Source organism: Schistocerca cancellata, chromosome 7 (assembly GCF_023864275.1).
Source record: "Schistocerca cancellata isolate TAMUIC-IGC-003103 chromosome 7, iqSchCanc2.1, whole genome shotgun sequence".
NCBI lineage: Eukaryota > Metazoa > Arthropoda > Insecta > Orthoptera > Acrididae > Schistocerca > Schistocerca cancellata.
This window is the reverse complement of record NC_064632.1, coordinates 226,290,078-226,318,011: the sequence shown is the minus strand read 5'-3', so window position 1 is coordinate 226,318,011 and position 27,934 is coordinate 226,290,078. Positions and strand designations below refer to the sequence as shown.

The 27,934-nt window shown below is 42.4% G+C and overlaps 1 protein-coding gene across 2 annotated transcripts in view; it reads left to right on the top strand.

Moving 5' to 3' along the window:
• LOC126092618 (stromal membrane-associated protein 1) overlaps window positions 1-27,934 on the top strand; it is a 179,252-nt gene that overhangs the window by 133,452 nt on the left and 17,866 nt on the right. For both annotated transcript variants that reach the window (XM_049908333.1, XM_049908332.1), the window contains exons 6-7: window positions 9,257-9,387; window positions 26,795-26,929. In XM_049908333.1, coding sequence (XP_049764290.1) covers window positions 9,257-9,387; window positions 26,795-26,929 — 266 coding nt within the window. The remainder of the gene's footprint in view (window positions 1-9,256; window positions 9,388-26,794; window positions 26,930-27,934) is intronic.

Below are 27,934 nucleotides of genomic sequence, written 5' to 3'. Positions count from 1 at the left end.
CCAGAAGCGGTGCAGATTATACTGGGCAAGCTGACTGACCTGTCCAGTTTGCAAGGTGCCACTATCTGGGACTGGGAAAGTGAGTTGCAGAACTCAACAGGTAGATAAAACAGCAATCAGCATGTTTTAGCTGTTCAGAAAATACAGTAAAAGACACTCATCTTCAGAAAAAAGAAACAGAACACTTTGAATGACTAAAGGTAGGACGTCCATATTCACAGGATGTGTACACTAGTATTTTCTGCAGACATGATTAGCATATCAGTCTTCTCAGTGTGTGTCCTGTTGCCCAGTAGGCAGAGGGTCCAACACGGGCCATTATAACTAGTTCCATGCTTCATGGCCCATTGCACCAGAGCCTAGGAACATGCAGATCTGTCCTTGTCATTTGGATGAAGTGTCAATCTTCTCTGGAAGTGGTCTGCGTGGTGTGACCTCTCCCATCTCATTGTGTTCTACGGCCTTCCATGAACCAATCTGCACACACCCACTTCACTGCCCAAACACTTCATCCCACATGGGCAGCAACTTCCTAGATGGATGCATCACATTCTCTCATGCCAACAATGCGCCTTCTTTCAAACTCTGATTTGACTGTACAGTTCACTCATGTGTCCAGAAGGCATCCTGCATGTCTGCTCAAGTCACACTGATCCATTGCCTCCGGTTTACAGCAATTAATACTGATAGGTGCTGTTGCACCATGATATCAATTTTGACCTTGAACCTACAGGCCTACATGGTTGAAATGCTAATCATTTCTGCAGAATATGCTAATGTACATATCTTGTCAATTTGAACATCCTATCTCTAGTTGTTCAAGGTATGCTCTTTTTTTTCTGAATGCAAGTGTATCCTAAACTCGTCCAGTTTCTTTTGTGTGATATGTAACCAAATTCACTTCATTCACATTCTGTAGTGGCTGACTTGGATGTAATATAGATATACCCAGAAAAGTGACAAATGTTAACGCTTTTGGTGGCGATGGTGGTTCTTCAGTCTGAAGACTGGTGTGAAGTAGTTCCACTTGCTAATCTCTTATGCCAGCCTCTTAATCTCTGCATAAGTATGTCAGACTATATCAATGGGAAATTAACTTACTGTAGTTGAGTTGTGGTCTTCCTCTGCAATTTTCAATTCCTGGGTTTTCGTCTATAACCACATTGACTAGTTGTTGATGTGTGTCAGGCTGTGTCTTATCGACAGATCCCTTCTTTTTGTCAAATTGTGCCCTAAAGTTATTTTCTCCCCAACTCTGTTTAATCCATCATTAGTTATTCAGTATACCCATCAGCAGTAATCTTCAGCATTTTTCCTTGTAATTCAGCTCAAAAACTGTCATAATTTTTGTCTGTAATACTTATAGTCCATGTTTCACTTCCATATAAGGCTACACTTCAGACAACCACAACACTTAAGTTCTTATTTGTTGTTACAAATATTTATCTTCCTTATAAATTTTGTTACTTCTATTGCCAGCCTGCATTTTACATTCTAATCTCGCTGCAGAAACAACAAACAACTTCTACTCTTAATGTCTCATTTCCTAAACCACTGCCTTCAACATCATCTGAATTAATTATATCCTTATTTTAGTTTCATTGCTGTTCATCTTATATCCTCTTAAAGACCTTGTATGTTCCAAACTTTAATTCTGTGTCTGAACTACTTCTTGTTTACCTTATTGCATGTTCATGTGTACTCGTGGAAAGACATGGGGCAAGGCTGCAGCCTCGCCTCACTGTTAGCTACTTTTGCCTCCCTTTTGTATCATTAAACTTCGATAATTATAGTCCCATTCCTGTAAAAGTTGTGGGTAACTTTTTGCTAGTGTAGTTTATTCCCTCTAGCTACAGAATTTCAAAGTGTGTTCCAGTTAATGTTGCCAAGTGCCTTTTTCAAATCTGAAATTGCTATAAATGTAGGTTTGCCTTTCTTCAGTGTGTGCTTTAAGAGAAGTCTTAGGCTCCACTTTTGCCTCCAGTGTTTGTACATTTCTTCAGAACACAATCTTATTTATCCCCACGGCCAGCTTCTACAGGTTTTCAATTCTTCTGTGAATAATTTGTATCATTATTTTGCAACCATGACTTGCTGAAATGATTGTTTGATAGTATTCAGACCTGTCAGGCATCTGTGTCCTTTAGTATTTGGATTACCACATTCCTCTTGAAGTCTGAGGGTATTTTGTCTATCATATACCCTACATACGAAGTGGATTAGATATGTCGAGGCAGATTTTCTCAAGGATCACAATAATTCTTAGGAAGTGTTTTTACTCAAGGTAGTTTCTTTTATGTATATTCTGGTAATGGATCACAATATTTCATGCTAGGTAATTAATTTTGGTCTGTGATTATGACCATCTTCAAAACATAGATGTATACCATTTTTACAACAGCATCAAACCAACATACATAAATACAGCACAGGCAGAGTGTCATAATAAAATTGTAGTAGTTTTATGTAAAAATTGGAATACCACCTGCAAGCGACACACAGGCATGTTGAGTCTACGCATAATCTTAGCAGACTAAACAGGTATTCCAAATACCTTGTTTGGACTCGAGTTTTCCAGCCAACTATCAAATTTTTCTTGCAGTATCATATCTTACCTTTATTTACTTTCTCTTCCCTGTCTATAATGTTGCCTTGTAGTTTATTTCCCTTGTACAGGTATCTAAAAATTCCTTCCTCCTTTCAGCATTCCCTTTTTGCTTAGTACTAGCTTGTACTAAGTATAAGCATGATGTTTATAAAGCTGCTTTCCTTTCCTCCAAATTTTTATTTTGCTGTATGCAGCATCTATCTTTCCCAGTGGCATACACACTTCCACAGCTTTGCATTTCTTTCTGCTTTGACGTGTTGGACTTCTTGCCCATCTCATTGTATAGAAGCTGATATTCCTTTTTGCCTGCTTCATTTATTGCATTTTTTGCTTCTGTCAGTTAAATACAGTCTCCCATGTGTTACCAAAGGTTTCTACTGGGCGTTGTCTTTTTGCCTGTTTGATGCTCTGCCGCCATCACAATTTCATTTCACATAGCTACCCAGTCATCTGTAATTGCATTCCTTTCCACTTTTTTCAATAGTTGCGTAACGCTCATTTTGAAACTTGTTTTACCCATGTTGCATCTCTTCAGCTTCATGTCATTCCTATAGGAAACAAAGCAGGAACATTTACATCTATACTATACAAGTGACCTTCCAGTTCATCGCAAAAATTGCTTAATCGCCACTATAATTACATGTCATCGTTGCAGTGTCTGTCGCAGGAGTTGCATGCACATTTCCAATACCTTCTCACAATTATTAAATAAACAGATGTCCAAGCACATTTTTTCATGGGATTTTCCCTTTCTCCTCCACTGAGAGTGTGCGTAAGCATATGCCTAAGTATAATTGTGGCTTCAGCTGTCGGAGACCACAGTCATGTGTGTGTCATCTATTTTTTGACAAAGGCCTTGTTGGCCAAAAGCTTATTTGTGACGATCTTTTTGTTGTGCCTATCTGTGACTCAGCGTCTCCACTGTGTGGTGATTAGAAACTGTCCTTTTTATAATATTGTGACTAAGTGTAATATTTATTTGAACCCTATAAAAGTCAAAAATGTTTTATCCAGTGTAATAATGAAATACATGTCAGTGTGAACCCTTTGTAAGTAGTAATCAATAAAATGCTCAATTTATTATTTATTTATAAGTCCACCATGAATTAAGGATGGTGAATATTTGTGTCAGTGAATCAGGAGCACCTAATCTGTGCTGAAAATGTCTGAAATATCTGCAGGAAATGTGCAAAGTAAACTTCTGTTAGTCAACATATGCCCTCAGGAGTAAGAAATTTCAGAGAGGACTGGGGTTCACAACCACTTCAGATCACAAACTTCAGACTATGCATGTAAATTTAGATTTGCAGCCACGTCAGTATCTGTCAGTTGCACAATGTTCATGAAAAGCTTAAAGCACAGGTAAACAGTCTGCCTTACATGCTGCATCTGCGCTTCTGAGTCTCCTCCAAATTCTGAATCATCTGTGTTCTCTTACACAGTATCTTCCCAGCAGTTCTTTACATTCCCAGCCAGAGTTTCATATGTTGTGGAACAATGACACTTCGATAAAGAACTAAAAATAATAATCTCAAATATCAGTAGGTTAACCTTAACTATAAGAATCAACCAAAAATGAGCGAATAATATGCCTGTCACATTGCAAGTGTGTAGATAAACTGTTTTGGCCATTTCACATGCTTTCAGTAATCATTTTATATGCACACTGCTGAAAATGATTTACGTTATCCAGGGTGTACATGTGGACAAAGGGAAAAAAATCCCTGGAATTTCCCTGGTGAAAAATTCGCTTTTCCCTGGGTGGATTGGGTGAAAATTCACTTTTCCCCCTCAGTGAAACTACATTTTTTCAGTGTTAAGTGACAACAAACAAGGGTTATTTAGAAAGTAGTGAACATTTCCGTCTGACACCTCTAGGTGCGTTCAGATCGCGTATATTTTGGTATGTGCATGCTTGGCAGCTCATTTGGTATCCATTTGTGACAGCAGGAACGTCTCTGTGAGTCTGGTTTTTTTCTATGTTCAAATTTGAAATTTGAACTGCAATTGAAAATCCTGCCAGTTGTGAGGTGCAGTCTGTGATACAGTTTTTTTGGCAAAAAATCTAAAACCTATAGAAATTTAACGTGAACTGTGTGGAGTGTACGGAAACAACATGAGTGGATGTTCCTTCCGCAAATCGTGCATTCAGTTTAAAACTGGCCGGACCAACATTCATGAAGAAGAGAAGTGGATGCCCGAGCATTGTGACTGATGATTTTGTTGCCAAAGTTGATGAAACGATTCGTGAAAACCATCGCTTAACAATAACAGAGCTTTTGCTTTCTTTTCCACAAGTTTCATGGACTTTGTTGTTTGAAATTCACTCAAAAGCTAGGCTACCACAAATTTTGTGCACAATGGGTGCCCAAAATGCTTACAGAGCACCGTAAAGAACAACAAATGGGGACAATGTTGACATTACAACAAATGGGGACAATGTTGACATTTCTGGAGGCCTACCACAAACGTCATGATTCGTTACTGGATCGAATTGTAACCAGTGATGATACTTGGGTGAAACACGTCAATTGAGTCATAATTACAGTCCATGGAGTGGGGGGCACATGAGGTCCTCCCCAAAAACCAAGGAGATGTTTGCAAACCTTGTGATCAAGGAAGTTGATGGCGACAGTGTTTTGGGATAGGCAAGGTGTGCTTCTGATTTTCTCAAACGTGGAGTAACCATAAATTCTGCCCGGTACTGTCATACTTTGCACAGCCTTAGAAGAACAGTTCAAAACAAACACCTAGGAAAGCTGACGTCAAAAATTTTGTTTTTGCATGACAACACTCGACATCACGCGGCAAATCACACTAAAGAACTCCTTAATTAATTCAAATGGGAAATTTTTCCCTCATCCACCCTACAGCCCTGATCTTGCACCAAGCGACTTCCACTTGTTTCCCAAGATGAAGAATTGGCTTGCAACGCAGCACTTTGATAACTACGTGGAACTCCAGGCGGACGTGACTCACTGGCTGAAGTCTCAGGCGGCAGAATTTTACGACTTAGGTCTTTCAAAGCTTGTCCACCGCTATGATAAGTTTCTCTATGTGATTGGTGACTATGTGGAATAGAAGTATGTGAATTTCCCTTTCAGATGTATATAATAAAATGTATTTCTTATACTTAGTTTTTTTAATGCCAAAACGTTCCCTACTTTCTGAATAGCCCTTGTACTTCTCCTTGGCGTTGTAAATCTTACCAGTCCTTTGAATGGCAAAGGTTTATGCATTGGTGTAGAACTTCCCAGCACTTCAGGAAAATGAAACCAACAAAAAACAGTGCATTCTCTTTTTAGTGTGGTTTGGACAAAGTGACGCAATTTACTGGCAAAACAAGCAGAAAAGAAGCAAACTGGTAATGCTCTGGTCCCAATATACCTCTTTGAATGCTAGAATACTTAGACTTTTCCATAGATAAACCAATTATGTGTGAAACGACCAAAGAACTCATTTTGTACTTTTTTCAGGAATACTCATATTTCTTGCCATTGTTAATGTATAATTTGTCATCTATGAAGGAACTAAAATCAATATGAAAAACTAACTGTGAAGCTAGGTCTCTCTTCGTGTTACCCTTTTTCATCATAAACAAATGTGCTAATAAAATTGTAAATAATCGCATAAGTGGCTGGTCCTCAAAGTGTTAAGTTTTCGATGAGCCATATGCTCTGTGATTTAAAAATTCATTGCACATTCTCACAAGTAGCTCAATTCATCTTGCATAAAAGGAAATGTACTTTGAAAGTAACACTTCTCAGAATGTCATTTACAATACTTATATTTTTATACCTGTTAGAAATGTAAACAGTTGTGACGTCACGGTTATAAAGAGCAATTCATTGTTTGCTTAGTCTTCGTCCTAAGACCTGTGACACATTTTGCTGTCGGCAGACACGTGTGCACTGTTCTTGCTGTATTGCTGTAAATGGCGTGTTTTCTTTCAACTAAAGTTTTATCGTGGTGGTGGTATCTCATTTATGTTTCATTGCTGCAGTGTTATTCTTCGGTTGTTGTTGTTGTTGCTGTGGTCTTCAGTCCTGAGACTGGTTTGATGCAGCCCTCCATGCTACTCTATCCTGTGCAAGCTTCTTCATCTCCCAGTACCTACTGCAACCTACATCCTTCTGAATCTGCTTAGTGTATTCATCTCTTGGTCTCCCCCTACGATTTTTACCCTCCACGATGCCCTCCAATACTAAAGTGGTGATCCCTTGATGCCTCAGAACATGTCCTTCCAATCGATCCCTTCTTCTGGTCAAGTTGTGCCACAGACTTCTCTTCTCCCCAATCCTATTCAATACTTCCTCATTAGTTATGTGATCTACCCATCTAATCTTCAGCATTCTTCTGTAGCACCACATTTCGAAATCTTCTATTCTCTTCTTGTCCAAACTATTTACCGTCCATGTTTCACTTCCATACAGGGCTACACTCCATACAAATACTTTCAGAAATGACTTCCTGACACTTAAATCTATACTCGATGTTAACAAATTTCTCTTCTTCAGAAACGCTTTCCTTGCCATTGCCAGTCTACATTTTATATCCTCTCTACTTCGACCATCATCAGTTATTTTGCTCCCCAAATAGCAAAACTCCTTTACTACTTTAAGTGTCTCATTTCCTAATCTAATTCCCTCAGAATCACCCGACTTAATTCGACTACATTCCATTATCCTCGTTTTGCTTTTGTTGATGTTCATCTTATACCCTCCTTTCAAGACACTATCCATTCCGTTCAACTGCTCTTCCAAGTCCTTTGCTGTCTCTGACAGAATTACACTGTCATCGGCGAACCTCAAAGTTTTTATTTCTTCTCCATGGATTTTAATTCCTACTCCGAATTTTTCTTTTGTTTCCTTCACTGCTTGCTCAATATACAGATTGAATAACATCGGGGAGAGGCTACAACCCTGTCTCACTCCCTTCCCAACCACTGCTTGCCTTTCGTGCCCCTCGACTCTTATAACTGCCATCTGGTTTCTGTACAAATTGTAAATAGCCTTTCGCTCCCTGTATTTTACCCCTGCCACCTTTAGAATTTGAAAGAGAGTATTTCAGTCAACATTGTCAAAAGCTTTCTCTAAGTCTACAAATGCTAGAAATGTAGGTTTGCCTTTCCTTAATCTTTCTTCTAAGATAAGTCGTAAGGTCAGTATTGCCTCGCGTGTTCCAGTATTTCTACGGAATCCAAACTGATGTTCCCCGAGGTCGGCTTCTACTAGTTTCTCCGTTCGTCTGTAAAGAATTCGTGTTAGTATTTTGCAGCTGTGGCTTATTAAACTGATTGTTCGGTAATTTTCACATCTGTCAACACCTGCTTTCTTTGGGATTGGTATTATTATATTCTTCTTGAAGTCTGAGGGTATTTCGCCAGTTTCATACATCTTGCTCACCAGATGGTAGAGTTTTGTCAGGACTGGCTCTCCCAAGGCCGTCAGTAGTTCCAATGGAATGTTGTCTACTCCGGGGGCCTTGTTTCGATTCAGGTCTTTCAGTGCTCTGTCAAACTCTTCACGCAGTATCGTATCTCCCATTTCATCTTCCATCTACACCCTCTGCCATTTCCGTAATATTGTCCTCATGTGCATCGCCCTTGTATAGACCCTCTATATACCCCTTCCACCTTTCTGGTTTCCCTTCTTTGCTTAGAACTGAGTTTCCATCTGAGCTCTTGATGTTCATACAAGTGGTTCTCGTATCTCCAAAGGTCTCTTTAATTTTCCTGTAGGCAGGATCTATATTACCCCTAGTGAGATAAGCCTCTACATCCTTAAATTTGTCCTCTAGCCATCCCTGCTTAGCCATTTTGCACTTCCTGTCGATCTCATTTTTGAGACGTTTGTATTCCTTTTTGCCTGCTTCATTTACTGCATTTTTATATTTTCTCCTTTCCTCAATTAAATTCAATATTTCTTCAGTTACCCAGGGATTTCTACTAGCCCTCGTCTTTTTACCTACTTGATCCTCTGCTGCCTTCACTACTTCATCCCTCAAAGCTACCCATTCTTCTTCTACTGTATTATTTCCCCCGTTCCTGTCAATTGTTCCCTTATGCTCTCCCTCAAACTCTGTACAACCTCTGGTTCTTGCAGTTTATCCAGGTCCCATCTCCTTAAATTCCCACCTTTTTGCAGTTTCTTCAGTTTTAATCTACAGGTCATAACCAATAGATTGTGGTCAGAGTCCACATCTGCCCCTGGAAATGTCTTACAATTTAAAACCTGGTTCCTAAATCTCTGTCTTACCATTATATAATCTATCTGATACCTTTCAGTATCTCCAGGGTTCTTCCATGTATACAACCTTCTATCATTCTTCTGTATGGGACTAAAATAAAATTTAGTTCTTACCATTCAGAATTACAAAATTTAACTGTAATTTAAACAATGTAAAATTTCTAGAATTGTAAAAGCTTCGCAGGTTTTTTGTGGATGAGATAATATGTGAAAAAATATTACCTGAAATGTTTATTCTTTATTAGAAGCAGAATTTCACAGCATATTTCACTGATAACTCAAACCTACTTACTTGGAAATGTAAAACTGGTATTCATACTTATCAGAGAAACTACTGCAAATATTTTAATACCGATAAAACATATCGTTCATAAGGAGTAAGACTACTTTTTGCTCACAGGTGGTGCATTTACTCAGCCCACTCCAGCATTCCCGCAAGTTGCAGCAGCTGTGCCTTATGCAGTTCCTGCTGCAGCTGCTGTCCCAAATGGTATGATGCCAGGAGCAGCCATACCAGCAGCACCAATGCAGGTGAATCATCTTTTTGCTGTTGGTGTCCCTTACTGTAAGACACAAGAAAATTAAATCTATACTTACTAATATAAATACAGCTGCCTGTAAATTACTACTAAACTAGAATCACATGCAAGGTGCAGGCCAGCTGTTTATTTGTAGCATCTTACCCAGGGTTTATCACAGTCCTTTGCTTTGAAGAATAGTGGAAAGTCTAAACCAGAGGTTCGGACGACTCTACAATTGTATCAGATGTGAATTTCTTGACCTCCACTATAGATTACAGAATCGCAGTGTTCCCCTTCATAGGTCAGGTGCGCACTACACGCAGGAAGTGGCTACTGGGGTAGTGGAGTACACATGGTGTGCACATGGGGCTTTTTTAGGTTATAGAAACCTTCCCTTGGATCAAAGACGATTTGCCTGATAAATTAGCCACAATGTGCTCAGCGAACTTGCATTGTCACAGAGCAGAGACAGAAGAGGTTAATATTATTTTAGTAAACTGCTGTAGCATCTAGGGAAAAGTCCCAGAATTCATATTGCTCTTTAAAGGTCATAATGCACATATAGTATTAGGAATGGAAAGTTGGTTGAAACCAGACGTTAATGACAACGAAATCCTAAGTTCAGATTGGAATATTTATTGAAAGGATAGATTAGTCGCCAGTGGTGGTGGCGGTGTGTTCATACAGTAAAGAATTCGATAAAATCTACTGTGGTTATCACAGTTTCAGATTGTGAATTAATCTGGGTGAAGTTAGGTATCAAAGATCGGTCAAAAACAGTATGGATGATTCTGTAGACCACCTGAATCTGGAGCCCTAGTGGTGGAGTGCTTCAGACAGTACTTACAGAATATTGTTAAAAATACTGTTGTAATAGGGGTGCTTCAATGTGCCAGTTATAGTTTGGGAGTGTCATGCTGTCAAAACTGGTGCTAGAGATAAGGATTTGGGTGACATTGTTCTGGATGTCTTGTCCAAAAATTACTCTGAGCAGGTAGTTAGAGAATCAACTCGAGAGAGTAATGTCTTAGACATCCTGGTGACAGACAGACCTGAACTTATCGAATCAGTTAACACAGAGGAAGGTATCAGTGATCATAATGCTGTTATAACGTCTACGACAAAGGGTCTGATAAAATATGTTAAGGAAAGTAGGAAGATATTTTTGTTTAGCATGAATGACATTATACAAATCTGAGTATCTGAGCAGTCAGCATCAAATATTCAGTGATAAGGACGATGATGTGTAAATACGAATGGAAAAAATGCAAAGGAATCGTGTAATATGCCCTAAAAAGTATGTTCCAAATAAAGTCTTAAGAGATGGGAAAGACTCACCATGGTTTAATAGCCGTGTGGATATTGCTACTTAAACAAAGAGAATTATATCTCATATTCAAGAGAAGTAAAAACCTCGCTGACAAACAAAAGCCAAACAAAGTGAAAATGGATATAAGGAGAGAAATGAGAAAAGCATTCAGTGACTTTAAATATAGAACTTTGTCAACCTATCTGAGTAAAAATCCTAAGAGGTTTTGGTTGTATGTAAAATTAGTAAGTGGGGTCCAAAGCATCTAGTCATTCACACAGTGACCGTACTGGCACCGAAACAGAAGTTAACAGTGAAAAGTCTGAAATACTGAATACTTCCGAAATTTTCACCACAGATCATAACAGAGTCCCTCCTTTGTCATCATATGAAAGTCTAGATGGCAGATATTGAGATAACCAATCGCAGAATACAAAAACACTTACAATCGCATAGTGATGGCAAGGCATGTACGTCACTTGAGCAACTGTGGGTACCTAGTGACTGGAAGAAAGCACAGGCATACCTGTTTTTGAGAAGGGTCTTAGGACAGATGAACACACTTATAAACCTATATTGTTGGAATCAATCTGTTGTGAAATTATGGAACATGTTTTATGCTGAAGAATTATGACATTCTTGGAGGAGGAGAATCCCCTCTATAAAAATCAGTGTAGATTCTACGAACAGAGATCCTGCAGAACTCGGCTCGCCCTGTTCCATCTTGAGATCCACAGCGCCATAGACAATAGCACTCACGTTGGTGCTGTGTTCCTAGACTTCAGGAAGGCAGTTGGCACTGCCCCGCACTGACATTCAGTGAAAAAAAAAAAAATGAGCTGATCGAGTATTGGTGCAGATTTGCGACTGGATTCAAGACTTCCTTGCAGACAGAACTCGACATGTGGCTCTTAACGGAACAAAATTGACAGATGTAAAGGTAATTTCTGGTGTACCCCAAGGAAGTGTGATAGGACTGTTACGGTCTACAATATATGTAAATGATTTTGTAGAAAGTGTCAAATGCTCTCTGAGGTTGTTCGTAGATCATGCACTTGTCTATAACAAAGTAGCAACGCCAGAAGATGGTAACGATTTGCGGGATGACCTACAGAGAGTTGATTACTGGTGCCAGCTCTGGCAGTTGACCCTGAACGTAAATAGATGAAGCATATTGCACATACATACAATAAGGAAATCCGCTTCTGTATAGCAAGACTATTGCCGACAAAATATCTAGGAACAATTATCCATACCGATTGTAAGTGGAATTACTGCATAACAAATAGTGAGAAAAGCAGATGACGTACTCTGATTCATGGGAAGAATCTTAAGGAATGTAACTCATCCATGAAGGAAATGGCTTGAGGCCCTCGTTAGACTGATTGTTGAGTATTGTTCATCTGCCTTGAATCCCTACCAGATAGGACTGATAAGGGGAGAGGGGGAGAGAGAGAGAGAGAGAGAGAAGACCCAACAAAGAGCAGCAAGTTTTGTTACGGGTTCATTTAGTTGGCAAAAGGGTGTTATAGAGATCCTCAACGAACTGCATTGGCAGACATTACAAGGGAGGCGCTGTGCGTCACGAAGAGATTTACTATTGAAATTTTGAGAGAGCACTTTCTGGGAAGAGTTGAACAACATATTACTTCCCTCCCCAAGTCTTGCATAAAGACCACAAGGAGAAAAATTCGAGAAATTAGAGCGAATACAGAGGATTACCAATAGTCATTCTTCCCACACTCTATTTGCAAGTGGAATAGTATTGGAGGGCTCAGTTAGTGGTACAAAAAGTACCATCCGACACACACCATTAGGTGGCTTGTGGAGTATGGTGTAGATGTAGATGTCGATGTCAGGACTATGTGGAGGATGATCGATGACAGTGAAACAGAGGTGCTGTGTTGCAGATTCCACAGTGCTCGTGTGTCACGCTGAAGGACAGGGTGTTCATTGTGTGGTCGAAGTCTTCTGCAGTTACAAACTCATTTACAGCACACTGTTTCTCAGACACCAAGTTCAGAGCCCTCTAGTGGGAGAGAACCACAAATTTTTAGACATGTAGGGTGTTAACGTTTGTTTTATTTGAGAAACTTAGTTTTCACATTAATTTGGAGGCATTACATTACGTAGACATGTGAAATGAGAAAGGTCTTAGCACTTATAGTGCTGGTCTCACAGGTAGCTGCCATTACCTGTGGATGGCTAATTTTCTTAAGTTATAACTCATTTGTACAAGTACGTAGTTCGAATTTAAAGACTTTTTAGTTTTATTATACTTACTTTTAAATAAGGCATAATCTGCTATTGCTAGTAGTGAATCTGAATACACATATGAAAGTTCAATTCAGTAGTAATCATTATAGGAAGAGAAAAAAATTGAAAAGGAATCATTCAAATGTATCAGCAGACATATGATCATTCTATTTTAATTTCTTTTGCAGCCAGTTTATTTATAAATAAACACACAAAACACAAGAACAAAGCAAAATTTAACATTCATAGTAGATTATAGTGTGATAAAAATTGAAAAATGGAGAAATACACTCTCCAACATTACATTCACTAGACTCATGTGTTCAGATTCATTTCATGGTGTACCTGCAGCTGAACGGTTCATAACAATAGTCTCTGAAAGTAATGTTACAAATGTATGCAGCAACTCATCTTAAAACAAGAGTCTAAAATTCTCAGCGACATCTAATCTGAATTGTCATCACACACAAGGTTTTAATCATACGTAGACTCAAGGTGTTTGTAAATCATTTTCTCCAAAGGTTTCTCCTCATCTCCTCACTGCACATTTTGAACACAAAGGCACTAAATGGAGAGAACCCAAATGTCACCTGACACCACTGAAGCAAGACACAATAATAAAGGTTTCAGAAATGACAAATTTTTCCACTGATATCACTACAGACATCTAGAGGTCATAGCAGAAATTACAAAGCCTGCAGTACTCATAAGATTCCAGGAGCTGTAAAGACTGTTTAACACCGCGGAAAATAATCATAAACGGGGCGACAGTATTGTGTCTGCCACCCATTTCCATTTCCTGCATGGGCCGTAATATTATGTCACCTACATACTAAGTGTTAATTTTCTTTTTAATTGGTAGGGAGTCCTAGTTTCATGCTTCGTTTGGTAGTAGCTTGTTCAATGTTTTTACAGCAGGGTATGCTACGCCACCTAGAACTCCACACCAGCAGGCAATGTGTCCATGAAAACTATTTTTGTCATTTTTTTGTGTACTCGAAACTAATTTTTACTATCAGTAACTAAAACCATGAAGGAATAAAGTACTGAGAAGTAGGTGTAAGAATTAAAATATCATTAAAGAGGCCTCTATAAGATGAACTGTTTACTTTACACAATATTCTTACTGCTAGATTCTGCTTAATAACTACTGCATTGACTTTAGGTGCATTACCCAGGAGATACCCTATTATTGCTAATGTAGGTTACACTTTTTTCGTAGATTTTGGCAGAGATTTCATCCCCTCAGATCATGAATCATCCATTTCAAAATGACAGGTACACACTTACCTTGTGCTATGAAATTAATACTATTGCAGGTTACTACAGTTACTTTTTTAAACCCAGGGTTGCCACAAGTTCTGGAAATCAGGGAATTTCATACGTGTTAGGGAAATATCAGAGAAATTTGAATAAACACAACGAAAAATCTAGTTTTGGCCTGAGTAGATGAAATGGTTTGTTTACTGGGACGTCATGTCGTTGCTGGAGACTGTTGATGCAGTGGCCAGAGACAGTGGTCATGTGTGCATGAGTTGTGTCTAAATGGTTGTGTGAATGAATGTGTGTGTGTGCTCGTGTTCTGACAAAGGCTTTGGCCAAAAATTTTTTGAGTGTGTGATTGTCTTTTCTACATGCTTGTCTGCGACTCAGTGATCATCTTCACGATGAGTTGTTACCTATCCTCATTAGTATTGATTTTCAAAGTATTCACGCAAGTTATCTGTTGCGTGGATTGATCAATGCATTCTCATTTCGTTAACGTGGTGTCTGTGACAAGTAAATAGCTGGCCACACCAGTGTACTTCCATGACGGGCCAAAACTGCAGGCCATTTCTGTGGTATATGTAATGAACCAGGCCTGCCAATCTGAAGCCGATTATTTCCCACTAATGTGCAGGCCCTGCCTGTCGGATCTAGTCCCACTGATTCACCTGCAGGCCAGGTCTGTCTGTGTGAGGTGTAATCCGGCAGATTTTCGTGGTTTATCCATGGATTCAGGACTGTGGTGCTCCTTCGTAGGCCAGAGGTCGCGGGCAATGGATTTCAGGAATTGCAACTGTCTCACCGCAAGTACATTGTACAGTGCAGCATTTTATACACATTTTATTTATTGTAGTACATTTTGGCACTTTGAAAGTAGTTTATACATTTGAAAGTATGGTTGATAAGAGAAAGAAAATAGTGGCAGTACTGGCAGTTTATACACTACATACTCAAATATTTCTTGAAGGAAAAACCACACAATACCTGTAAAATAATAGACACAACACAGTGAGCAATAACTGACAATAACATAGTAGAATAAACATTTTATTGGAGTCACTAGTTGTGGTCTTCAGTCCAGAGACGAGTTTGATGCAGCTCTCCATGATACTCCATCCTGTGCAAGCTTCTTCATCTCCCAGTACCTACTGCAACCTACATCCTTCTGAATCTGTTTAGTGTATTCATCTCTTGGTCTCCCTCTACAATTTTTACCCTCCACGCTGCCCTCAAATACTAAATTGGTGATCCCTTGATGCCTCAGAATGTCGTACCAATCGATCATTTCTTCTAGTCAAGTTATGACACAAATTTCTCTTCTCCCCAATTCTGTTCAGTACCTCCTCATTAGTTATGTGATCTACTCATCCAATCTTCAGCATCCTTCTGTAGCACCACATTTCGAAAGATTCTATTCTCTTTTTGTCTAAAGTATTTATTGTCCATGTTTCACTTCCTTACATCGCTACACTCCATACAAATATTTTCAGAAACGACTTCCTGACACTTAAATCTATACTCGATGTTAACAAATTTCTCTACTTCAGAAATGCTTTGCTTGCCATCGCCAGTCTACATTTTATATCCTCTCTACTTCGACCATCATTAGTTATTTTGCTCCCCAAGTAGCAGAACTCCTTTACTACGGTACTTTAAGCATCTCATTTCCTAATCTAATACCCTCAGAATCACCCGATTTAATTAGACTACATTCCATTATCCTCGTTTTGCTTTTGTTGATGTTCATCTTATATCCTCCTTTCAAGACACTGTCCATTCCATTCAGCTGCTCTTCCAGGTCCTTTGCTGTCTCTGACAGAATTACAATGTCATCGGCGAACCTCAAAGTTTTTATTTTTTCTCCATGGATTTTAATACCTACTCCAAATTTTTCTTTTGTTTCCTTTACCGCTTGCTCAATATACAGATTGAATAACATCGGGGAGTCACTTATAGTGTTGGTTTATGCAGTTCTTCCCTGCCTTATACACTTCTTTCAAGAGGTTATTTCTGAAATTGATGAAGATATTTTAAATCTGTCTTGCTATTCCAATGGAATACATATTTTTGTCACCAAATGTGTTTAGTTTTCATTGAAGTAAAAATCGTATGTGGTCTTCATGACACACACAACATTTGACTTGCTCTCTCCATCTAAAAACAGTTCATTTCAAAAGATGTCATTGTTAGTGCTTAAGGTTTTTGCTCACATGTTTAGAAATACAGAAGTCCTTCCATATTTTTTAAATTTTTTTTTAATCGTAACTTATGTCTTTGCTTACACTTCAAATCTCAAAATTTGTCCCCCAATGGGCTAACAGCCCTTTCGTGGTTATGTGAGTGGCGCGCATGGGTCTCTGAGCTATTGCAGTCTTTGTTTTCTGGGCTGCTTTCCCTTTGCCCCTTCCATGCCTTCTCTTTGTGTTCATCTTTGTGTCACCCTGGCTATCCCCATGACTTTGCTTTCTCTTGCGACTTTGGTTGGTTGCTTTCCCTCCTCCTTTTTGGCTTTTCTTTATTGGTCCCCCTCGGGTGTTTGACCTCCATCTCTAAATTTGAAATCTGTAGTGTGAGCCAGATGGGGCAAGAACTCCCTCCATAGTGTCCTTGGTGTGGATCCCTCTGCTCTTCCTCTTCCCCCTTCCCCTCCAAAGCCCTTTTGCCACCTTGCTAGGTCACCAACTTGGTAGTCAGTCCATGTGGTGGGGCTGTTAAGTACCCATCCTGGCACATGAAATGTGTTAAACTATCTGGCCACTATACTGCGGCCATGACTCTTCCTTAATGTAGTTCTGTCTCAGTCTCAGTTCCTGTTTCCGCCTTTCCGGCCTTATACTCCTTGGATACAACCTGGGATGAGGGCTAGATATGCTGGCTTGGGGCGAGACCCTTTCCACAGTTCCTAATCTGTACCAGGACTGACAGGGACACTTTTGTCGCAACGAAACCCCTTTTCTTTGTGGAGCATACTGAAGAAAAGTTCCGTGAAGCTGAGTCATTAAGCAAGATGAACCCTGGCTCTCTCCTTATAAAGACAACTTCTGCCAGTCAGCCAGCCTCCCTCTGTGCATCCGACCGTTTAGGAGACAATCCCAATGCTATTGCAACTCACAAGTCACGCAGTATGACACAGGATATAATTTTCAATACAGGCATTTTCCTCAAGTTCAATGAACTTGTGGCTAATCTGGAGCTACATGACGTTCATTTCGTCCGACATATCCAGAAAGGCCCTAAGGACCATCACGTAAACACTGTCGCTTTCACCATGGCATTTGCATGGGATACCCTGCCTGAGTAGGTCAAGGTAATGGTGTGCAGATGTGATGTGAAACCATATGTTACACCTCCCATGCATTGCTTACATTGCCACAATTCTGGCCACATGTCTTCGTGATGCGATGCCACTCCCATCTGTGGGTGCCCTCTTGCTGTGGGGAGCCCTTGAACCCCACTGCTTACCTGTGTAAACTGCTCTGGTCTCCATTCTCCCCATTCACCGGAGTGTTCATTGTACATGAAGCAAGAAAGAATTTAGGAAATAAAGACCCTTGACCATCTCAGCTACTTTGAAGCCCCGAAGAAATTTCTTCGGACTTCACCCTGTAAATCTCTGCTCTACCTATGCCTCAGTTATGCCTTTCCCTCCTCACCCCTCCCCCTTACCACCATACCTTTCCATTTCCTCACTCTCGATGGCTCCTGTCTCTTCCCCTCCTGGAACCGTTCCTCCTCCTCCTCCTCCTCCTCCTTCCTCCCTCAGCCAGGGAAAACGTCCTCTCTTCTGGCTCCTTGTAAGGATGGGGCTCCATCTCAGAACATTCCTCCCAGGTGTTCTCAGGACAGGAAGCTTGCACCCTCAGTCGGGCCAGAGGAGAGACCTGCACTTGTAGGACCCCAAAGCCACTCACTCTGTCTGATCCTGACATCACTGCCACCTATTCCCTTGCTGATAATGCCTCCTCTGTCCCTCCAAGGGAGAAGTAGTAGTAGTAGTGCAAGTCAAAGGACGAGGCTTCCCCGGCAACCCAGAGTGCTTCACCGCTCCACCTCCTCCTAAATCAGACCCAGTTTTTATGGATGTCGTCCCATCCACATTGATGAAGACCACCGACAGTGACTTGAGCTCCCCTCGTCTTCTTTATGTATTAGATTAGATTAATATTAGTTCCATGGATCATGAATACGATATTTCGTAATGATGTGGAAAGAGTCAAATTTTCCAATACATGACATAATTAAGTTAATTTAACAACATAATTAAGTTAATATAACAACCTTTTTTATATAATTTTTTTGTTTGGTTTTTATTTTTTTCTTAATTTATATCTAAAAATTTCTCTATGGAATAGAACGAGTTGTCATTCAGAAATTCTTTTAATTTCTTCTTAAATACTTCTTGGTTGATGTAACTCTTCAGGCTTTCCCGGCGATCTAATGACATCTTGGGTTGTCGGGTGTTCTGCCGGTTATCAGCATCGTACTTGCACGATATTTCGGTCACGTAGCTCGTGGCCTTCATCAGGTGTGACCTGAGACTGCTCCTCAAGTGGACCTGGTCCAGTATTTATGCCTATGGCCTTCCCCCTCCACCAACGGTTGCAGGCGCTTCCTCTGTGGTCCGCGCCCATTCCCTGCGACCTGCTGGAGCGTTGCTGCTCCGTTTTCCGGCCGCTGCGGTTCTAGGTGTTCCCTCTGCGGTCCGCGCCCACCAAACCCGATCCTGGGGGTTTCATCTATGGTCTGGGGTACCAAGCATTCCCCCTGCGGTCCGCGCCCGCTCACCACGACCTGTTGGAGTGTTGCCACTCCGTTTTTCGTCCGCTGCAGCTCTGGATGTTCCCTCTGTGGTCCGCGCCCACCAGTCCCACTTCTGGGTGTTCCATCTTCGGTCTTGTGCGCCTGGCAGTCCGTCAGGGGCTCGTTTGTGGTTACACAAAAAAAACAAACACACACACACACACACACACACACACACACACACACACACACACACACACACACCATTTCGTTCCATAAATCACTGAAACTATCTGTACAAAACTTTAAATTCCTTTGGTGAAATGTTTATTTTACGTGCTGTTTTGTGGCCTCCATGTGAATCATTTCAGTTGTAGTGGCACATCCACATTTCCTATTTAGAACTAAAAAGTCAGACAAGTCTTCTTCCCCGTCTGGATATTTGCACTTTACCCTCGAAATGAACAAAGTTTTTGAACTATTTAAGAGTTACTCTTAACTTGCCACCTACAGGTCCGGGGTTAGAATAGGCCCGAGGTATTCCTGCCTGTTGTACGAGGCAACTAAAAGGAGTTTAACACGTTTCAGCCTTTACATGATGGTCCCCTGTAGGGTTTAGCCTCCATTCTTCAAAATTTTCCCGAAGAGCGAGCCAGTTGGGCAAGGACAGCTTGTGAGGTGCATCATGTCCATCATGCATTGAGATCTTAGCCCACTTTCTTGTCGTCACATTGCAATCCTGCCCATTCTCCATCTCTTGGGCGAGGACACCTTCCTGGGTGCATTTTTCACCATGCACTATGCAGTGTCGATTTCTGCATTGATGATAACCATGGACTTCTTTGCACCTGATATCCAGCACTGTAGCCAGTCCATTGTGGTGGGGCCACCATGTACCCTGTTGGTTGTAGCCCCCTGACCACACAGGGATCGCTCTGCTGATGCCTGCGCCGTTTTGCTGCTGCGGCTGGGTGGCACCCGTGGGGAGGGCGTCTGGTCGGAGTGGGTGGCATCAGGGTGGATAACACGTGATGCAGCGTAGTCCATCATATCTTGCTGGTAGTGAAACACCAGCAGTCTCTAAGCGATCACGAGCTCAATTCAACACACAGAAGTATGATCCCAAATCCTTCCCCTCCCTGGCCACACCATGGGAGGAACATTAGGCTAAGGATGGCAGCGGATGGACTCGCCCCGGTACCTTGTATGTTCGAGAGCTGATGGGGACTCATTTCATGATGAAGCCTCAGTTTTTTGTTGACCATTTAGAGGACAAGTTCGGGGAGGTGGAGGACTTGTCCAAAATGAGATCTGGGTCAGTCTTGATCAAAACAGCGTCCTCTGCCCAGTCATGGGAGTTATTCGCTTGTGACAAGCTGGGGGATGTTTCTGTAACCATCACGCCCCATAAGACCTTAAATATGGTCCAGGGTATCGTATTTCACAGAAACCTTCTTCTGCAGTCCGACAATTATCTGCACGCCAATTTAGTGTGTCGAAGAGTACATTTTGTCCAGTGTGTCCACCAGGGTCCGAGGGATAATCAGGTTGCCACCTGTGCCATCATCTTTGCCTTTGAGTGTGATACATTTCCCGAGAAGGTCAAGGTGATGGTCTACCTATGTGATGTAAAGCCCTATATCCCTCCCCTGATGCGGTGCTTTAAGTGCTGGAAGTTCGGCCATATGTCTTCCCGCTGTACTTCCAGCATCACATGCCGAGATTGCAGACGCGCATCACATCCCAGTACTCCATGTGCCCCACCTCCCATCTATCTGAGCAGCAGGGAGCACCATTTGCCTTGCTCGTCTGACTGCAGGATTCTCCAGAAAGAAAGGAAAATCGTGGAGTACAAGACCCTGGACCAACTGATTTACACTGAGGCTAAGAGAAAATTTGAACGCCTGCATCCTGTGCGTATGACATCATCTTACGGCGCTGTTACAACAGTTCTGGCACCATCAGCTCCGCCAACACAGGCCACCTCTCAGAGCCGGAAGACTACACCTGCCCCCTTGATGGTGAGGGGCATTTCCCTACCTGTTGCTCTGTTGCTTGTTGCTCCTGAACCACCTACTTCAGGAGCAACCCCCCCCCCCCCCCAACCATTAGAGCGTCTGTCCCCACTTCTAAGCCAGAAAAGCGTAAGTCTTCTTCGGCTTCTCTTGCTAGGAAGGCGTCCCTTGGGTCACTCCTTTCCGAGGTTTCTTCTAGTGGGAAACATGACACCTGCCAGTGGCTGAAGAGCCCAAAAGCAGCTGGTCATAGGGCTTAATGCTCATCATCAGTCCCGGAGACTGAGCCAGTGAAGTCCTCCCAGCCAGGGAAACTCAAGGAGCAGTGAGAGAAATCCAAAAAGAAAATCCCTAAGACCAAGGAAATTGCGGTGGCACCCACATCATCGCTACCTACAAGCTCTGTGGCTGAGGATGGGGTGGAGATTTTGGCGTCCGCTGAGGACCTAGATCTCGCCAGACCCTCATACGCAATGGATATAGACTGCTCAGGCAAAAAATCGGTGGCAGCAGGTGACTCTAAGGCGTAAACAGCCTCATTGAATGTTCCATGTCTTCCCAGACTCATGATGTCATCCTCCAGTGGAATTGGGGCAGTTCTTTCCACCACCTGGCTGAGCTACGGCAACTGTTAAGCTTTACACCTGCTATCTGCATTGCCCTCCAGGAAACCTGGTTCCCAGCAATGCGGACCCCTCCCCTTCACGGCTATAAGGGATATTACAGGAACTGTAGCAACTGTAATTGAGTGTCAGGTGGAGTTTGCTTTTATGTCCTAAACTCGGTCTGTAGTGAGCATGTGCCCCTTCAAACCCCTCTTGAAGCTGTGGCTGTCAGAATAAGGACAACGCAGGAAATAACTGTCTGCAATGTATATCTCCCTCCAGATGGTGCAGTACCACTGAATGTATTAGCTGCACTGATTGATCAACTCCCTAAACTTTTCCTACTTTTGGGAGATTTTAATGCCCATAACCCCTTGTGGGGTGGTACCATGCTTACTGGCCAAGGCAGAGATGTCGAAACTTTACTGTCGGAATTCGACCTCTGCCTCTTAAATACTGGGGCTGCCACACATCTCAGTGTGGTTCATGGTAGTTAATCAGCCATTGATGTATCAGTTCGCAGCCCAGGACTTCTCCTATCTATCCACTGGAGAGCACATGACGACCTGTGTGGTGGTGACCACTTCCCCTCCTCCCTGTCACTGCACAGTGTCAGGTACATGGGTGCCTGCCCAGATGGGCTTAGAACAAGGCGGACTGGGGAACATTCACCTCTGCTGTCATCGCTTAATTTCACCCGCACGGTAACATCGATATGATGGTTGAGCAGGTGACTAGCACTGTTGTTTCTGAGGCAGGAAATGCAAAGCCTCACTCTTTAGGGTGCCCGAGGCGTAAGGCAGGTCCGTGGTGGTCGCTGGAAGTCGCTAAAGTAATTAAGGAGCGTCGGCGAGCTCTACTGCGACATACGTGGCACCCTTTCCTGGAGCTCCTCATAGCCTTTAAATGGCTCCATGCCTGTGTTCGCTACCTTATCAAATGACAGAAGGAGGAGTGTTGGGAGAGATATGTCTCTGCCCAGAATTGGGAAGGTGACGTGTGGCACCCAATGGTAAAGATCCAACGTTTTCTCGGGTACCTGGCCCCAACAGCTGTCCCCGGTGTTACCATAAATGGCAAGTTATGTACCGATGCAAACACGATTGCTGAGCACTTTCCTTAAGCCACTGCTTGACCCTCTGAGTCGGAGAATTACCCCCAGCCTTTCGCACACTCAAACGGCAGCTGGAAGGGAACATCCTCTAATTCACTACACACTGCAGTGAATTCTGTAACACCCCATTTTCAGAGTGGGAGCTCCTCAGTGTCCTAGCACATTGTCCCAACACAGCTCCTGGGCCTGATCGCATCCACAGCCAGATGATTAAACATCTCTCATCTACCTACAAGCGACATCTTCTCGTTGTCTTCAACCGGCTCTGGTGCAATGGCGTCTATCCATCGCAGTGGCGGGAGAGCACCATCATTCTGGTGCTCAGACATGGTAAAAACCCGCGTGATGTGGATAGCTATCAGCCCATCAGCGTCACCAATGTTCTTTGTAAGCTGCTGGAACGTATGGTATGTCGGCGGTTGGGCTGGATCCTGGAGTCACGTGGCTTGCTGGCTCCATGTCAGGGCCACTTCCGCCAGGGTCGCTCTACCACTGATAATCTTGTGTCCATAGAGTCTGCCATCGAAACAGCCTTTTCCAGGCTTTTTTTACTTACGTAAAGCATACGACACAATCTGACGACATGTCCTTGCCACATTGTACGAGTGGGGTCTCTGGGGACCACTCCCAATTTTTATCAAAAACTTCCTGTTGCTCCGTACTTTCCGTGTCCAAGTTGGTGACTCCCATAGTTCCATCCATATCCAGGAGAATGGAGTCCTGCAAGACTCTGTATTGAGTGTCTCTCTATTTTTAGTGACCATAAATGGTCTAGCAGCAGCCGTCGGGCGCTCCGTCTCACCTCCTGTGTATGCATACGACTTCTGCATTTGGTACTGCTGCTCCAGTACTGTTGTTGCTGAACGGCACCTCCAAGGAGCCATCAGCAAAGCACAGTCACGGGCTCTAGCCCAAGGCTTCCAGTTTTCAGCCGCAAAGTCGTGTGTCATGCACTTCTTTTGGTGTCGTACTGTTCATTCGGAACCCGCACTTTACCTTAATGACAATCCACTCACTATAGTGGAGACATATCAATTCCTAGGACTGGTTTTCGAAGCTCGATTGACTTGGCTCCCTCATCTTCATCAGCTTAAGCAGAAGTGCTGGCAGCACATCAATGTCCTCCATTGCCTGAGCAACACCAATTGGGTTGCAGATCACTGTACGCTGCTGCAGCTCTACAGAGCCCTTGTCCAATCCTGAATTGACTACGGGAGTGTGGTTTATGGTATGGCAGCACCTTCAGCATTGCACTTACTCAACCCTGTGCACCACTGTGGGGTTCGATTAGCGACAGGAGCTTTTAGGGCGAGTCCGGTGACCAGCATACTGGTGGAGGCTGGTGTCCCTCCACTGCAGATCAGACACGAGCAACTGCTCGCCAGTTACTCAGCACACATTCATAGTTCTCCTTTTCCCGCCCACGGCAGTCCATCTCCTGCATCGGTGACCCAGATTGGGGTTAGCATGCGGTCCCTTCTCTCCAAACTGGAGTCTTTCCCTTTACCACCTCTACTTGCGGTCCATTCACATACGCCTCCATGGTGTACGCCTCGGCCGCAGCTTCGTCTGGACCTTTTGCACGGCCTCAAGGACTCCGCAACCCCACCGCCCTCTTCTGTCACTTCCTCTTGATCCTTGACTTGTTCCGGGGCTCTGAAGTGGTTTACACCTATGGCTCAATGGCTGACAGTAACGTAGGCTTTGCATATGTTCATGGAGGACATACTGAGTAGCAGTCCTTGCCAGTTGGCTGCAGTGTTTTCACTGCAGAGTTGGCGGCCATATCTCATGCTCTTGAGTACATCCGATTATGCCCTGGCGAGTCATTTCTCCTGTGTATGAACTCATTGAGTGGCCTACAAGCTATCGACAAGTGCTACCCTCTCCACCTTCTGGTACTCTCCATTCAGGAGCCCATCTATGCCCTGGAACAGTCCCGCCATTCCATGGTGTTTGTGTGGACCTCAGGACACGTCGGAATCCCCGGCAACGAACTTGCCGACAGGCTGGCCAAACAGGCGATGCAGAAACTGCTTCTGGAGATAGGCATCTCCAAAGCTGACCTGTGTTCTGTCTTACACCGCAGGGTTTTCTTGGCTTTGGGAGGCGGAATGGCATATCAGCCCACACAACAAACTGCATGTCATTAAGGAAGCTATGAATGTGTGGAAGTCTTCCATGCAGGGCTCTCGCAGGGAATCAGTTGTCCTCTGCCGGCTCCGCTTTGGCCATACATGGCTAATGCATGGTTATCTACTCCATCGCAAGGACCTACCTAAGTGTCGCTGTGGCTCCCAAATGACATCGTCCACCTCTTGCTGGACTATCCACTTTTAGCCGCTCTGCGATGTTGGGCGACAGTGCCTCAACAGCAGCTTTAGTTTCACGTTTTATCCATGAGAGTGGGTTTTGTACTTCTATTTAGGTTTTAGCGCATGTCCTTTGTCCCTCTGTGTCCTCCACCCTAGTGCTTTTAGGGTGGAGGTTTTAATGTTTTGCTGAGTGGCTGGCTTTCCCTTTATATTCTCGTGGTTGGCCAGCCACTGTAACCTGTTTCTAGCGTCTCTCTGTTGTTTTCTTGTCCTCTTTTGTTCCTCTTAGTGTTCATTGCCTTCCCTTCGTTCTTGTGGCTTTTCCTTTAAACAAACAAACCAACCAACTCTTAACTTGCACCTACTGATGATAATTCTTTTCCACTATGTGAAATCTGTGTCCAGCATTCCCATGTTCCATTGTTTAATACGTAGCTGATAATTTGAAGTTTCTCAATTTTTATTTAGTAATAATTTAGCGTCTGCATCATGCACAAGCAGCAGTATTACTTAGTAATTGGGGATAAATTTAGTTGTACGGCCTATATTAGAGATATACTTTTTACTCCAGTCTTGTGTCAAACGTTTAGGTGTGGTCTATATTCGCACGCAGCTTATATTTGTGCAAGTACAGTTATTCCATAAGACAAGACAACAAGAAGTAAAGATATGTGTAAGTCATGGTGAACTGGGGATCTGGATTATTTTGTGTGTTGACTGTATTTTAACATGATACCTTTTTGGATCCCAAAGAATTTTACGTGCACTGTTTCATACAGCTTATTACTGTGCCTGTTTGTGGTGCTAGTAGACCATCTTTGCTTGTTGAAATCACATAATACTAGTACTTGTTAGAGTAAAACTCTTAACTGTTCCCTGTGAATCAGTTGTGAGCCATTTCAGTTAAAAGAGGTATCAGGTGAAGTTCAGTTGAGATCCTTGATTAACATGCTTGTGATCTGCAGGTGTTGCATTTCTTGAACTCTTTCAAAGTCATTGAAACATTTTTGTGAATTCAGAAAGAGCAGAGACAGTGTTAATCTTTAAGGATAAGTACTGCAGAAAAAAGTATTATTTTATCACAGGCCGTTTTTGCATAAACTTAGAAGTAGTTTGTTTATATTCAGGTTTATAGACAAGTGTTACTACAATATATTTCAGTGTGTCAGGAAATATGCCCAATACTATTGATTACAAAGTACTACTTCCTTTGTGTACATCATTAATCACACCATTTCACTACTTGCATTGGGTTAAATGTATTTTGATGTATTTGACAAACGCCCACTGTCTCGTGCTGTTGTTCCCCATCAGCTGTGTGTCTTAATTCCTAAGTTTTATTCTGTGAGTAGTTTTGTTGACATTTAAATTTGAAAGTGTTTTAGTTTTTAAAATGTATTGTCATATGAAATGTGTGTACCAGAGAAAGGAGGCGGCATATGTAAAATTCGAACAAGAAAGTGTTAAGTGTAAAATAGTATATCTCCCACAGCCACACTGTTTGGACACTGACATGCAACACAGCCCAACACAAGAACATACATATCAGTATCGTGCACTAATCTTTCAAATGATGCTTTACTACCACACAAATTCTCATGTAGTGTGCACCCAGGAAGTGAGAGAACCTTTTGTGTAATAGGTTGCTTGAAGACAATACCTATTTTATAAAAAAATGATTGAACTAATTAATGAACAGCATAGATTAACCATTATAGTTCTTTACTATCACATACTATTGAGCTTGCTGCGGGGCATTTGCATGCCATTCTTCAGCTGTTGTTGTTTCATAAACAGAATGGAGTATTTGGTGGCATACCAAATGTGGCACCTCAGGCTACTACAGCAAATTTAGCAGCATCCAATCCTTTCTTCAATATGGCAACACCAAATGTGGCCCCTGCTGCTACCCTTGGCTATCCAGTTGCACAGGTATTTGAAAGTTTTTAGATATTCATAAAATATGCATGGCAATATTTATGTAGACTAAAACTATCACCCTTTGCAATACAGTATTAAATAAGACACATTTACTGAGGGGGAGGGTCTTTTCCTCCAGTTTGTCTGGTGATTACAGAATGATTCTGTGGTTTGAAATCCTGTGTTACTCTGTTTGTATTTAAAGTAATTAATGTTAACAGTAGTTTGCAATCATTGTAAAGGAACTTGAATGATGCTGGAGAGAGGAACATATATTTTCTGTCACTTAAATTGCCTGAGTGGGAATTTAAATGAGGTTGTTATGAATATAGCTTGCCCTTCAGGAGAAACCAAGGAAACTGGTGGAACATGACTGTGTATGAGAACTGGTTTGAGAAACCTATTATAGAGGTAAGTAATTTTGACCTACCTGTTGGCTGCAAAAGGGTAGGTCAGGTCTAGAGCCAGTTAGGTAATATTGGTGTAAGTGCCAGCAAATAATGTGATAGGGACATGAAGGATCACTTCAGAAATATTTTGTGGATGTTTTAAAAGATTTTTCACTAGCATAATTTTTCTTGTAGCTTTTATAAAGAACCTGTGTGGAATTAGGAACCCCCAAGAATAATCAGTGGCAGTTTGTACTGTAGTCAGGGCATAGAGCTTTCACAAGCAGGTACACTCCTGGAAATGGAAAAAAGAACACATTGACACCGGTGTGTCAGACCCACCATACTTGCTCCGGACACTGCGAGAGGGCTGTACAAGCAATGATCACACGCACGGCACAGCGGACACACCAGGAACTGCGGTGTTGGCCGTCGAATGGCGCTAGCTGCGCAGCATTTGTGCACCGCCGCCGTCAGTGTCAGCCAGTTTGCCGTGGCATACGGAGCTCCATCGCAGTCTTCAAAACTGGTAGCATGCCGCGACAGTGTGGACGTGAACCGTATGTGCAGTTGACGGACTTTGAGCGAGGGCATATAGTGGGCATGCGGGAGGCCGGGTAGACGTACC